This window comes from Mytilus galloprovincialis, chromosome 12 (assembly GCF_965363235.1).
Source record: "Mytilus galloprovincialis chromosome 12, xbMytGall1.hap1.1, whole genome shotgun sequence".
Taxonomy (NCBI): Eukaryota; Metazoa; Mollusca; class Bivalvia; order Mytilida; family Mytilidae; genus Mytilus; species Mytilus galloprovincialis.
In genome coordinates, this window is record NC_134849.1 from 46,086,829 (window position 1) to 46,103,036 (window position 16,208).

General features: G+C 30.4%; 1 protein-coding gene across 1 annotated transcript; it reads right to left on the reverse strand.

Moving 5' to 3' along the window:
- Positions 1 to 418: 418 nt before the first annotated feature.
- On the reverse strand, positions 419 to 3,838 carry LOC143053958 (uncharacterized). Its single transcript, XM_076226784.1, has 5 exons — positions 3,772 to 3,838; positions 2,951 to 3,019; positions 1,999 to 2,109; positions 1,578 to 1,709; positions 419 to 1,042 (listed from the first exon to the last, which is right to left on the reverse strand). The coding sequence occupies exons 2-5, from the start codon at positions 2,994 to 2,996 to the stop codon at positions 858 to 860; spliced, it is 474 nt and encodes a 157-aa protein (XP_076082899.1). The 5' UTR covers positions 2,997 to 3,019; positions 3,772 to 3,838; the 3' UTR covers positions 419 to 857.
- Between the last annotated feature and the right edge of the window lie 12,370 nt (positions 3,839 to 16,208).

Sequence of the window (16,208 nt, forward strand, 5' to 3'; positions counted from 1 at the left end):
AAATGGGGAATGTGTCAAAGAGACAACAACCCGACCATAGAAAAAACAACAGCAGAAGGTCACCAACAGGTCTTCAATGTAGCGAGAAATTCCCCCACCGGAGGCGTCCTTCAGAGCCTGTAAAGCAGTGGTTGTTGCCTATATCATTTGTTTCTTTTATTGTTTTGTACATGAATCAGGCCGTTCGTTTTTTCGTTCAAATTATTTTATCTTTGTGATTTTTGATCAATTTACAGCTTGAAATGCGATATTGGTTGTGCTGACCTATCGTTGCTAACTTCAACGACATTTGGTCTCTGTCTCATTGACAATCATATCATGTATTTCTAATTTTACATATATGCACTTAATATGAGTCGCTTAGTGTTCAGTTCGATTTAATGAGGTTTGGATCAATCATATTTGAAAAATAAACCAATTCATTTGCAAGAGAGATTTTATTCAGAAAAGACAGAAGTTAGAATGAATAATGATTTGTTTAATTGCAATAACATCAAAATACTAATGTAACGCTTTAACACTATATTTGAATCTACATTCAATAAAAAGTTTGTTTCTAAATCAAAGATACAAATGGGAAAGGGTGTATCTTACATTTTATATTTCATATTGGTGAAGAGTGTAAAATACGGGCATATATTATCATTAAATTTTGTCTGCAGTTTTTGGTAGATATCATCAAAGAAATGTTAGCTTAAACTTTAACATTAATACAACATGAAGTGGTCAAACAACGTTATGATAAGGTTAATACAGCATTAAAGAATATTAAAAATGATTGTTTCACAATAACATTGATATCATAGTCCGTGGACAAGTCCAATTTGTGAGTAAAGTCGTCCGTTCATTTACCATGTTCATTTGCCATCTTTTCCTCTGCTAAGCAGTCTTAGCTTTTCCATTTTATTAGCTATTTTCTGTGCCTCGTTTTCCTTTTTGTGCATGTTTGTTCCTGCAGCTTCTACTTTCCCTCTTTTATTCATTCCCCTGGATACTACTTTCTCAGCACTGGAACTGGTTAAACCGCGTTTACTGTATGGCACTGTGTGTAAAATTAATACAATATTAGGTCAACGTCAGACAATTGTAATCTTATTTGATGATGGTAACAAAGTTAGGAGAGGGTGAGTATTGCCGAATGCTGCATTCGTTTACTGACAAATTATTATGGTTACGTTATTCATTCGATTTTTTAAAATTTTTAATAGAAAATGACTACAATAATAATCATAGAAAAGATGAATTCAATAAATACTTGCCCTTATCAATAAATGACCAATTGATTATGTGACATTTTTTTTGCAAATTTAAAAAGTATAGTTATATTTTTTACTATATTTTGGAAATAACAACAACAGGAAGTGAACTAGTCTGTAGCTTAGAAGGGTCTTCCTTCTTCAGTAGGATAATAATTATATAAATATTTTTGTTTTGTCTCAGAGTTAAATTAGATACGATAAATTATTCAGTATGAGGAATCCGATCTTAATAATTTTGTAGATCCCGAATCAAAGATGAATATTGCAAGAGCAAATAACGGGCAAAATACTTGCCCTCGAAGAAATAAGTTTACTTACAATCATACCAGCAAAGGTTAGCACAGCCACGTTCATCCGTGTCATCACCACAGTCATCTATACCGTCACATACTCCCCACCATTTAATACAAAATTGACCATTTCCGCAGATGAAACGATCACTGGCACAACCTGTATCATTTCAAAATAAACAATTTTCGATTTAATACTATTTAACACGTTTTTACCTGATACACGAACTAATGCTAATTCCTAAAAGTATTTCCAAATACAGCTAAGGAAATCTAATCCTAAGGTAGAAAAACCTTATTTTTTTCAAAAAATCTAACTTTTATAAACAGTTAATTTATAGTTATTAACATATCAATGATAGCTCAAGTCAGCACAAAAGTGCTGACTACTGGGCTGGTGATACCCTCGGGGAAATAAATCTTCACCAGCAGCGATAGATTGTTATTACCTGTACATCCCATGTCATCCTCTCCTTTACTGCAATCAACCCAGGAATCACACTGATAACTTCCTGAAATACATGTCCCGTCGTCACACGTATACTGATCATATGAACAGCCTAAAATAGATTATTAACTTTATCAAACAATTTAAGATCATTGTACATGTTGTACGGTTTTATTTTTAAATGAGTTTAAATAACAGACCGAATGATATACATGCTGCAAACTATAGATGTATCCTGAGGAGATTAGTAAACACTGTCAATTCAATCATTCATTCAATGTTATATGATACAGTATTAATGCGTAGTTCGACACACATATTAAAAGCATAGACTAAAATTCTCCTTCTTTTTTATTTGATATCTAATGCAACAGAAAAAACGAAGTTTTTCAATTAGACTCGAATTATTGTCAAACATTTTTGAACTACTAAAAACGGACGGAAGTTTTCAATTGGCAGTACAAAACATAAGTTGACGAAAAACAGAAACCATTTGTTATATGAAAAATAACAACAAGCTAAACATTGTATATAAGATTGAAAGGACCTATAAAGTTTATTGATAACATAAAGATCTAGCGAAAAAACCTTACACAAACCATGACTAAACTCCAAAACTGTCAGCAGTTTAAATCCGAAAGGGACACGCATTTAAATTCAATTCAAACCAAGAAAGCTCTTTAACGAAACCATGAATTATTAAATGTCTAATTCAACTGATACATATATCTAATAAACATTCAAAGATTGACGAAACTTTTATGAGTTTTTTGCTGTAAATATTATATATTGCAAAATCTTTTAATTTAAACCGTTTGCACTTAACGTAACTTGGGCCTGTCTAATTAAGATTTCATCCCGTCATAAAACAGTGCTTTTAGGTTTTTGTTCGTGATATAGACAACTTTGTCACTACAAATAATTAAAGATACCTTGTTAATTAAGATACTTACAAAAAGCTGTTCCCACAAACAGTCCAAACAATAGTATTACTTTCATGGTGGTTATTATGATGCAGGGTTCTAAAATCAAAAATAAAATATGATTGAAATAAGGAATAAAAGATTAACAAACCTTCAATACTAATACAGAAAAAAATATCGTCATTCAGTCGTTATTGGCATAATTTGTGATTGTGGAATTTCTGATTTTGTACATGCCCAATTGTTTGCAAATGTATGTGGTGCATTATACTTGAATGACAAACACATAAGTTTGAACGGTATTGTTAAAACCATTGCGAGATAAGAAATCCTGGGTGTAACTTGTTTTTTTTTATAATACAACTTTGAAAACTTATTTATAAAAACAAAATCTGATTAAATGCATTTACTTTGAATTCGTGATATTATTTTATGCAAGATTAAAACTACAACAACTTGTCTGTTTTGTTAATGGTATTTCAAAAGTTTTAACTTGTCAACTTAACGCGATTCAAATATAAATATATTGCGCATATTAACAAAATTATCTTCAGATTGATCATTTCGAGAAAGAAATGAAATAATCATGCTTAGTTCATTTTTTTTATGGAAAAACATCATTAACATTTTTGAATACATTTTAATCTGATAGACACTATTTAAAATACTAATTAGACTATTAAACCATCAGTCACCACTGAATACGAAATTACACGAGTACATATATATTTCTCAACTTTATAAAACTTAAAATAAAACAAACGATGTCAGACTAGGTTCAAACAAACAAATATTTATTATAAATTAACTATAAATAAAAATTTAACAAAATATCCTACTTCAATACTTACATGTGTTGTATATGGTTTTATCCAGGCCAGACTGTTGCTTCATCAACGCAAATGTTTCTTATAAAGATATCAAAGTCAGGTAAGGCTTGAATTTGATTGGACAAATTAATAAGTCGCAGTTTTATAATTAATATTTTAACAAAACAAATGCTGAATGCACATTTTTTTACATGTATTTTCAGAAACCTGTTTACATATTAAATATTTGCTATGTTTAGACTTATATATCAAATACTTAATTCGATATGTTTTAAGCATGGGAATTATTAATCTTCAAAGAAATTTTTCAGAGCTAAGACATGCAATTGAAGTATACATTACTGAGTAGGAATTCGTAGTAACGTGTGTTTAACATGACTAAAATATCATTACGAGTGCCAATACTTACTACGCATCTGACAATAATTATCTACTCAGTGACGCCCGCGGACAAATCATTTAAAAATTCAGTACTCATTTAAAAGAGATCTGATAAGAAGAACAAACGAAGCAATCAGAGCTTCGAATGAGACAGATATTTATTACTTAAGTCAAATTAATTTAAGAAATAATAGTGGTGTCACATCAAATTTCAATAGGACAACATTCGTATACCTAAATTACAATGATGTTTTAACCTTGCTGTGTCATTGGTGTATACCCTTAATCTGCTTTTATAAACTACGTTTCAGTTCATCTTTGATAAATTAATCAGAACAAGACCAATTTTAAATCCTGACGAAAAGAGTAGTCATCCATTGATACAACTTACTTTTTCAATTTATTCTGTTTGTTGTTGTTGTTGGTATGTGTGTGTGTCTTTGTGTGTGTGTGTGTCTTTGTAAACATGTTATTCAGTATTGAGTATTTTTCGTTTCGTTTGTGCGTGTGCTTTTGAACATGTTGTTTTGTATAGAATTTTCTTTTTTTTCATTTGGTTCAGTAACCTTTATTGGTAAACAGTCAAATTGTGGTGGAGTTGGATCTACCGTATGCTTTTCGTTCGCAACCATGACAAAACATGTAGAGTATATAATCCTTTACAATTGACCGTAAACATAAATGCATACAAGTAAATATTTGTTAGCTAACTATCTTAAAAGAAGGGATAAACTATGCTCGCTTAAATGATCATTGTTTTTTCGAAAATATTTGTGAAAATCCTGGAAGTTTTCAATATTTTAAGAGCAAACAAAACAGTGTTTAAAATTCAAAATTGCTAGTACTTTATGTTTGTTCTGTCTTTGGCACAGTGATTCATTTTCCACTTGCTAGTATATTTAATCATATTTCCTTCTGACTTATCGCTAAAAATATGAATATGAAAAAAAAGGTTATAAACACCTCTGTTTTATAAACTAGTCCTTACTTTCCCCAATCTTATATGTATCCTTTCAACAGGACTAATGAAATCTAAATCATCGAGAAATGTAAAAGAGCAAACTTGAGTTGAATGTGTTTCTTGTTTTTGTCATGTATTTGTTTTGAATTACTCACTTTGAACTAAATATCATGTCTGCTTTATTAAATTTTGTTGACGATAATGTCGGTATGATGTCCGTGCTTGATTTTAATAGCTGAATAAATTTTAACGAGAAAAGTAAACACTATACTAGTAACTAGTGTTTGTTATATTTTAAGACAGTACATCATCATTGATACCAATTTATCAAATGTTCAAAATTGTAAATCATCTATTAAAGGGTCAATTGTTCTTTAAGTTTTAGTTCATTCATTTGTTTGTTTAAATTGATAAATATTCATATACTGCAATTATACATATCAAAACAGTACGTCCATTTGTTTATGTGTGCGATATATGTTACCCTTTGTGTAAATTTACAAAGTTTTCTAAATATTTTTGATATCAACACACATTCAATCGGATCTAATAACGTATATTTGTTTTATTGATAAATCAAAGGGATAGAATCAGAAAATTGTTAAATCTATTATTTGATTCGAGTATTAAAGCGTTCAAATAAAAAAAAAAACATTTACGTACAAGTTTTCAACGTGTTTTAATTTTAAAAGATGGCGACAGTTATGGAAACTTTTGTTTATGTTAAGTGTGTAATTTACAAGTATATTGAACAACACCTTCTGACAATTTCTCCCTCGGACAAACCCTTTTCTTGCGATGTTATGCTGTTACGCAAGATGTCGCTTAAATATATTGAATTTTATACCGAAAGTTTCTGAACTTTAAAACTTATCTCGTTTAGCCGACGATTTGTTTTGTAAGATTGATCTCCTCAAACTCTGTTTTTCTTTAAGTGTGTCTCCTCTGTTACCCCAAAAGATAACGACAAAATTATTTTCCTTATTATTCGTTACACCCTCAGTTTTTGGCTGATTTGAAACAAAGCAATCCGGTGAAATGTTTTAAGAGTTATATTCCTTTTGTAGATATGTTTTTGTGAACCATTAACCGTAAGCCGTATAAACCTATTGTCTATTTATTTGAGTTCCCTAGAAGATAAGGTCAAGGTCAAATGTTGTCTTCAATCGAGCCCGGCAATTTTGATCAGATCAGAGTAAACATTTAGATGCCTAAAAATAAACAGATTCTTGTAAAATGATACAAATTTAACACTTTAATTATATCGTTGTATATTGTTTTATCGGTAACAATTTTGAATTTGTAAATGAAATTATCAGAAGTATTATTGCTATACACATATGAATATTAATGGTTGTAGATACAGAAGAAACTTAAACCTTTGTGTCGAGCCATCGACATTATTCGAAAAGCGAGACATAGCGATCAAACATTCTGTCGGCGTCGTCGTCGGCGGTGTCGTCCACAAATAGTCACTCTGTTGTTGAAGTTTTTGAAATTTTAATAACTTTCTTAAACTATCCTGATTTTTTACGAAACTTGTTTATGATGATAAAATAGTATCTACATGTAGAAGTAAATTTTGTAAAAATAGAATTCCATTTTTCCGTATTTTACTTATAAATGGACTTAGTTTTTCTGCCAGAAAACATTACATTTACTCTGTGGTATAAGTTTTTAAAATTTTAACAACTTTCTTAAACTATCTTGGATTTGTATCAAACCTGGACAGAAGCTTGTTTATGATTATACGATAGTATAAAGAAGAAGATTTTGTAAAAATTAAAATTCCATTTTTTCCGTATTTAACTTATAAATGGACTTAGTTTTTCTGCCAGAAAACATTACATTCACTCTATACCAAACTTGGACAGAAGCTTGTTTCTGATCATAAGATAGAATCCAAAAGTAAATTTTGTAAAAAATAAAATCCATTTTTTCCGTATTTTACTTATAAATGGACTTAGATTTTCTTCAAGTTAACATTACATACAGTCTGCAGTTAATATTTTTATAACATTTATAATTTTCATAAACTATCCTGGATTTTTATCAAACTTGGACAGAAGCTTCTTACAATCAAATGATAGTATCAAGAGGAATATTTCTATTGATTTTTTTCCTCATTTTTGTTGAGTCTGCGATTAACAGCTAAAATAGGCGAGACACTAGGTTCCGCGGAACACTTACGATTTTTATAATCTTTACTCTAATCGATAGAGAGTTATGTGTATACTTGCTGTAACACCACCATCACATATAAGGGGAATGTTTGGCGCTCGTAACCATGTGAACCTCAACAACTTTTGTAATTTTGTGTCCTAAGTCCGCAGCATGTAATTCAGTCGTTGTTTGTATGATATACATTTTGTGTTTCGTTTTTTTGTTGTTGTTTTATTCCTAAATCTGGCCATTGTTTTTTTCGTTTGCATTGTTTTACCCTTGTTACTTTTGGGTCCTCGATATGTTGCTATGTGATATTGGATGAAATCATTATTGAAGGTTTTAAAGTGACCTATGCTAACTTCTAAAGTCATTTGATTATTTGGTCTTTGGAGGAGACCAATCTCATTTGCAGTCATCGCACGTATGATTATTTTTTATATTGTATAAATATTACATAAGCTGCTGAGTTTTCAGTTCTAGTTAACGACGTTTTAATTAATAATATCTAAAGAATACAATTCATTTGAAAGAAAGATTTTATTAAGAAAAGACAGAAGTTAGAATGAATAATGATTTTGTTAGTTGCAATTACATCAAAATACGTATGTAACGCTCTAAACAATATATAGATAAATTTACATGCAAACAAATATTTGTTTCCAAATCAAAGATACAAATTGGAAAGGGTATATCTTACATTTTATATTTCATATTTCATTGAAGAGTGTAAAATAGGAAAATATATTATCAATAAATATTGTCTGCAGTTTTTGGTAGATATTATCAAAGAAGGGTTAGCTTAAACTTTAACATTAATACAACATGAAATGATCAAACAACGTTATGACAAGGTTAATATAGCCCTAAAGAATATCAAAAATGATTTTTTTTCAAAACGCAAATATCCGTTTACAAGTCCAATTTTTGAGCAAAGTTTTCCGTTCTTTTTCATGTTTATTTGCCATCTTTTCCTCTGCTAAGCAGCCTAAGCTTTTCCATTTTATTAGCTACTTTCTGTGCTTCATTTTCCTTTTTGTGCATGTTTGTTCATGCAGCTTCTACTTTACCTCTTTTGTTCATACCCCTGGATACTACTTTTTCAGCACTAGAACTGGTTAAACCGCGCTTGCTGGAAAAATCTAGATTTTAAAAACAATAAAATATTAGATCAACGTAAAAACAAAATAACCATTTGTTTGAATGATGGCATCAAGATTGGAGAAAGGCGTGGTTGTGGATTACTTCATCAGTTAAATGATCAAGCATTTAGGTATATTTTGTATCGTAGGGGTTGTTTTTTCACCAATCATTTAGGTTATATTTTGTATCGCCAGGGTGCGTTTTTTCGCCATTCATTTAGATTATATTTTGGGTGGCGAGGTTGCAGATTGCTTCAATAATTAACTTACCAATCAGCAAATTTCTACTCTATTTGACATTTATTTTATGTTGCTTTTAATTAATCAATTAATTATGATCAAAATCCATGTGTCTTGAATATTATCCTTGTCATTCATGTCTTGAGTCCAGCGAAGAAGAAGAAAAATGTTAGCATTGATTAGCATCAAAATATAATATATAGATTAAATTTATTTTCCATCAATTAATGAATGAATATTTGTGTGGCATTGTTTTTCAGATTAACAAAAAAATATTTTTAATTATATCTAGAATATAAAGACAACAGTGATTAGCCAGATAGCTATATATACTTGTTAAGTCTCTGATCTACAGCTAATATGAATACTTACAGCTACTCCAAATAATATTTGAGCACCCACGTTCGTCCAAGCCATCACCACAGTCATCTTCACCATCACATACTCCCCACCATATAATACAGTAGAGACCATAACACATAGGAAACGATCACTGTCACAACCTGTAGATTTTACAAAATATTTCGTTTTTAAATTTGTACAATTGAATGCGTTTTTCCACAGATTCATTAAAAGTACTATCAGTTTAAGTTACGATTGTCTTTAGCTATAATTTTAACGAACGTTTTAAACATTATGTTCCTGGTTGAAAATTTCTTAATAGTTTAATACATGCCGTTACCAATTTTACATGTAATAAATGAAATGTCATTTTGTTTTACTGTGACCTTTCATCTACATCATGTTCTATTGTTAAAGGTATTTTACAAATCAAATACTTTATTTTTTTATCTACAATTTGATAACAAGAATACTTTCATTATCCTAAATACCTAGACCTCAATTTGGAAAACTTAATTCCACAAAAGCTGACCATTACTTTGTTGCGTTTTATTCCTGAGTTGATACAATATATAAATGGATTTTGAAACATCTTTAGCTTTGTTAATTATTCTTAAGAAATTGTACAATAGTTTCATCATGATATATTTACCCTTCAAGAATATTCGGTATTTCCTTTTAGAAATAAAACCTCTAGAAATTAAACTTCCAACTTCCTACGTCAAAGTTGGTTTTAGATGAATAATGCCTTTTGTGTTTGAGTCTTTTTATGTCATATAACTATGATAAAGGTAAAACCCTTTCTAGACCATTTCGAGACTATTTGATTTCGCGATTTTCTGATTAACTTGATGTAGTTTAATAAGGAAATATCTAAGTTTTACATATTCGCGACGATTTATATTCGCGTTATTTTTATGCTCGCGAAAGTCACGAAATTAAATCGCTCGCGAAAAATTTCCAAGTCCCAGTTATTAGCATATTAAATGATATTTTCCTCCTGATCCGTCTCCTAACAGTAAAAAAGGCAAACAAACTGAAAAAAAGGATATCTCATTAAACATCTTACTTGTACCTCTTTTCATGTTTTATAAACTAACAAGAATGTGTCCCCAGTACACGGATGCCCCACTCGCACCATCATTTTCTATGTTCAGTGGACCGTGAAATTGGGGTCAAAACTCTAATTTGACATTAAAATTAGAAAGATCATATCATAAGGAACATATATACTAAGTTTCAGGTTGATTGAACTTCAACTTCATCAAAAATTACCTCGACCAAAAACTTTAACCTGAAACTGGACAGACGAACGAACGAACGAACGGACGGACGAACGGACCCACAGACCAGAAAACATACTGCCCCTCTACTATCGTAGGTGGGGCATAAAAAACTTTTCTCGTGATAATATTTATCCCATCAAAAAGACTATCGCTATCATAATCGGTAATCTTTTTATGAAAAGGTCGAAATCGCTATTAATTTGTTCAATATTTTAGCGTATGCAAGTACATATATATTAGAAGATGTGGTATGAGTGCCAATGAGACAAGTCATCATCCAGGTCATAATTTATAAAAGTAAACCCTTATAGGTCAAAGTAATGTCTTCAACACGGAGCATTGGTTCACACCGAACAGCAAGCTATCAATGGCCCCCAAAATTACAATTATAAAACCATTCAAACGGGGAAAGAAACACTTATAAACCACATAAAAAACGACAACTACTGAACATAAAATTTCTGACATAGGACAGGTGCAACCAATTGCATCGGGTTGAAACATTTTAATAGTACCAAGCTTTCACCCTTATCTGTACATGTATAGCTAATGATTTTTCATAGAGGTTTTGTTCATCCCTAAACAAGTTAACAGATGTATTAGTATTTATTTGCATAAGGTTGATTTTTATCCGAATCAGCTCATTTTCTTTAATATTATTCCATTTTGTACTTATATTGTATATACTTTATATTGAATAGCATTGGCGATAATATTAGTACATAATATATGAATGCTTGATTTCTGTATCTGAATAAATACCCATGAGAAGAGACAAGACTATAAATAGTGTATGTTTCATTTTATTAAAGGGTCAACAGTTCTTTTGATTTTCGTTCATCCTTCAGTTTATTTAACTTGATAAATAATCACATACTGCAATATACATTACAGAATATTTTCGTCAATTTGTTCGTTTGCGAAACTATTTTGTAATATATGTTACTTTTATTTTGAATTTGAAGTGTTTACTAAATATTTTCAATTTTTAAATTTCGTGTTTTAGATTTTTATTACCCAATTAATGAAATGTATCCATGAGAACAGACAGCACAATGGAATTGTCAAAAAAAAATCTTTAGTAATAATTTATTTGAATTAATAATGAAATATAATGTTTCTGATGTTTGTTTTATTTATTATAGTTCAATATATATTAGTCAAACAGAAGACCCACACACATGGTTTTAATATTGGTAAATCTTTATTATATCAAAATTCAATTTATACAAATAAGATGCCACCTCGCTATTGTGTTCAAGGACAAATAATTACACCAATACTGAAAGAATATCTGCGAGAACAGATAACGCAATGCAATTGTTTATAAAAATCTTTAATACAATTTGTTTTTAAATTATCAAATATAATATTTCTGATGTTTGTCTAATTCATGTGAGTTCCTTTAATATTGGTCAAATAGGAGACCTACAAAATGGATTTAAAATTGTAAATGTGAATTAAATCGCAATTTAGAATTTTACAAATAATTATTGTCATGCTGTAGTGTTCAAGGACAAATAATTACACAATTAATGAACATGATGAAAGAATATAAACGGAAACAGACAGCACACTACAGTCGTTTATAAAAAAAATGTTTAAATTATTCATGAAATATAATATTTCTGATGTTTTTCCAATTCGTGTTCAATTATTGTTTAGTTCAAGGACACGAAATTTTACCCTAAGAATATTTTTTTTACAATCATTAAACTTCAAACGTTATTGATACTTTTGTTAATCTTATGCTTCAGGATCGTAGTTGTCATAACAGCCGGAAAACATGGATTAAAAGAAGTTATCATTTGTTATGTTATGTCGTTGTGTCTTCAAGTCTTAATGAAATTTTAATAAGTTGCACTTCACTTTGTGTTATTTTGGTTTTTTTATCTTGATTTGTTCGTCTCTCTTTTCGAATCATTATTTAATAGAACACACCCGCGAAATCGCGGGCATTTACAGCTTGGTTGAAAGTATGTAAACTGATGTAGGGAGAATTTTTGTAAAAGATTCATGTCTGGAGAATTTCAGAAAAGGTATCAAAGTTCATAAGTACTTGGAAATAGTGTAAGCTCTCTCCCTTGCTTTTTTTCTGTTTAATTCCATTTTTTTCGCGTTTCTGAATACTATGAACATACATATACTATAATTAAACTATAAAATTCAAGTTTCTTCTCCTAGGCGATCACTGCTTTATTATACAGAGAGTCTATATCAACGCGACTGATGATAATTATTGTCGTGTCCCCGAATACTCTTATGAAATTTATACATGTGCAAGTTTAAATCCGCAAGCCCTGTTTGACTTTAAAGCGAAATCACGGGCATTTTAAGCTTGGTTGAAAGTATGTTAACTATTTTAGGATGAATTTTTGTAAAAGATTTTATGTCTGGAGAATTTAAGAAATGATATCAAAAACCATAGTGGTACATAGAGACAGGACGGTATTTTCAAGCCCTCTCTCTTTTTTTCAAAGTCCGTTATTATTTAGTTTTTCTGTTATATTCCATTTTTTCGCATTTCTGTATACTATGAACATACGTATCTATATTATAAATATTAAAGTGTATATAATTTTCTATTAACTATTAATTCTAAGTTTCTTCTCCATGGCGATCACTGCTATATTATATAGACAATCTCTATATTTATTATAGTAGTATATTAATCATAGTATTCATGCAGATAAACGCGAACATAATTGTCCTTTCCCCGTCCGAGTACTTATGAAAGTTATGTGCAAGTTTAAACCGAGATATAATAGTAGTGGTTCTTACGATCTTAAAACCACGATATGGACAACCCCCTAATTGGCTTTTTTATTTTTCATGTTTGTTATCTATCATACGATAGGTTCTCAATGTTAAAACCGGAAGTCATATCTGACTTAAAAGTCGGTTTGAATACGGAATCAATATCCGGACGCCTTTATTTTCGTTTTTCTCCCAAATTAACCCAAACTGAATAGTCATAAGAATGGATGACAAATGCGACTATGCATGGTACCTATAGGTCAGAGGCATGATGATTAATTTATTGTGGGAGGAAGAGAAGCGACACACAAAATGATGTCTTCTCGTTTAATAGTACAGATTGTGTTGTTGTTTGTTGTATTGTTCAATGTCTTATTACTTTTTGGTAAATGGAGGGGTTCTTGTGATACGTTTGGTGATTTTTTTATGCCAAATCTAACAGAAATGACGAAACAGGTAACCTGCTTATAAGAATGAAACCAAACAATCATTTGATTTTACACAGAAAAGTCTACATTACTATCAAGGTATGTTTTGTGAATATCTTGGTGAGTTTGACTAGTCCTGTCAGTTAAAAAAGTTAAATCGTTAAGCACTACGGTTTATTGTTTTGACTTTCAGTAAATTTTTACAGAGTGGTATAAAAGGAGTTATTTTTATTCAATAATAACTCCAGGCTTGTATTCCAAATTATGTTAGTATTCATTTAACTCTAAAGCGTGATTATGAAGCCCAGTTTGGTCACTCCAAGCTGAAACTTGTTAAAAATAGCCCTTTTCTCGAGTGACATTTTCAGGAAAGCTTAATGCGAATATTAGAATCTTAATTTCGATGATGTACAATGTAATCTGTTCAACTTTCTTATCAGCAACGCAATTATGCCCACATTTTATGTTTAAGTAAACATTTTCTGCTTACACATCTTTCTTCTCTTGGACATTCATGTCCATTTTGTAGTTGCATGGGAGCAATGGCATACTCAGAAATTTCGTTTTCATCTTAGATACATAAACTTTTAGATGGTTATACCCAGATGAGAGAAATAACTATAAGATATCCATATATTTGTGAAATATTGATGATCGGAACGGTATATTAACATTTAAATTTCGGACATTAGATCAACTAGAGATTCCTATACCGGACAGTATGTGATACTAACCTCGATATGAAAAATTTCTTTTAATGATCATTTTATAACCGGATTAGCAATAACATGAGCAACACGACGGGTGCCACATTTAGATCACGATTTACTAACCTTTTCGGAACACATGAGATCACCCAAAGCTTTTGGTGGTATTCGTGTTGCTCAGTCTCTAGTGTTCTATGTTGTTTCTTGTCTCTTATTATTTGTCTATTTGTCTTTTTTATTTTTAGCCATGAAGTCGTCAGTTTATTTTCGATTAATGATTTTGACTGTTCCTCTTGTATCTTTCGCCCCTATGTTATTACATATTTCGCAAATCAAAAAGGGTCGAGAAAATAAAATAAACAATTGTTTTAAGCAATAAGACTTAAGAGAATCAGCGTTTATTACATATATATGTAAATCCAATGTAGTGGTAACCAAAACATGTTGCTAACATTTAAACTGTCGGACAAAGCGACACAACTCAAACCTAAAAGTGTTTTTGTACGATTATTGTACAATGTAGTGGTAAACAAAATGTGTTGCTAACATTTAAAATGTCGGACAAAGCGATACAACTCAAACCTAAAAGTGTTTTTTTTTTTATAATTTATGCATGTTTATGATTTGTTTGTGCAATCATTAATGAAAGTGAAATAGTATATAAATAATATTTCGATCTGAGCAGTCAGTTAGGTTCGATTTTTGTCAAAATAAGCTTAGAAACAACGATGATAAATTATAAAATTAATAATTCGACCTCATTGAATCTGTATTTATGTGAATTTTAATTTTATCCCTCAACTCAAGATAGATTATTCATGGGCTAACGTGTTGACTAACCATGGAGTCTTGCACGCCCGGGCTGAACTTGATATATGCAAATCTAAAAGATATAATATTGTAAACGTTTAAAAACGATTTCATTTTAATTAATTTCTTTTATAAATGAAAACATAAATGCTAAGCCTTATTAGAATTAATCAAGTTTATATTATTTGAAATGCAATCAAATAACAATATGTATAATAGTGAATCATGAGCAGGGTTAGTTTGAATTGGATCTGAGTAAAAAGGCTTTCACGCATAAAACCAACACTAATTACACTACATTGAATCTCTAGCTACTATAAGGAATCAATTTGATCAATACTAGCAACAGCCGATTATCATTTTTAATGGTGATTGCAAACGAATGCTAAATAAAGGAAACAGTACCATGCTTCTGTTCAAAATTCGTAAATCGATTTAGAGGAAACAAATCTGGGTAACAAACTAAAACATATTTTATAAAAGGAAATAAAAGGAACAACATGAAGTGCCACACCAATAAACACCAACATACATAGAAACGAACCATTTCAAAACAACTGCAAATATTCATGACTCGGTATGTACATTTTAAGAAAAATGGTGGGTTAAACCATGTTATATGGATAGCCAAACCTCCCGCTTATATGACAATGTTAAAAACCTACCAAAAATGAACTCACTACTTGATGTTCAAAGCTCCTTATTCATGTTATTAAAGTGTTTCACATTTCTGTTATATTTCTATTTACCATTATTTGTCTCTTACTGTGTTGGAAATGATACCAATTGTATCATCAAATTACTCAAATAAGCCAGCTCGTTTTCACATTGTTCATTTATGTCTATTTTTATCGGCTTTGTTAATATCAACAAAACTTCCAATTAATATTGGACTAATCTTCACGTTGGTAACTGTTGGAATAAACAATAAAAGATAAAAATGAAGATATTTGGTTACTAGTATTTCTCATATGTAGCTTTTTTTGTTTATTTCAATAATCTAATGGAAATGACATGTGTATGGCATCACAGTGATAAATATCGGACACTTTTGCACTTATATGATCCATATATATAAATTCAACTATAAAGACCACAGAGAGCTGAAATATTCTTTCAGTCTACGTGGCCGAATGGGCCAGAGCGTTGGAAACAGTGCAGTCGGTGTTAGCATGAGTTCGAATCCAGGGAAGAACATAAAATATCTCCCACAAATTTGCAGATTTAACATTGTTGTGTTG

What these genes read in the sequence shown, in the direction of transcription:
- LOC143053958 (XM_076226784.1), bottom strand. Translation starts at nt 2,996, where the DNA reads ATGAAAGTAATACTATTGTTTGGACTGTTTGTGGGAACAGCTTTTT. An exon ending in GTTTGTGGGAACAGCTTTTT is followed by an intron (nt 2,110 to 2,950) that starts GTAAGTATCTTA and finishes AATCTATTTTAG; the next exon opens with GCTGTTCATATGATCAGTAT. An exon ending in TAACCTTTGCTGGTATGATT is followed by an intron (nt 1,043 to 1,577) that starts GTAAGTAAACTT and finishes TTTTACACACAG; the next exon opens with TGCCATACAGTAAACGCGGT.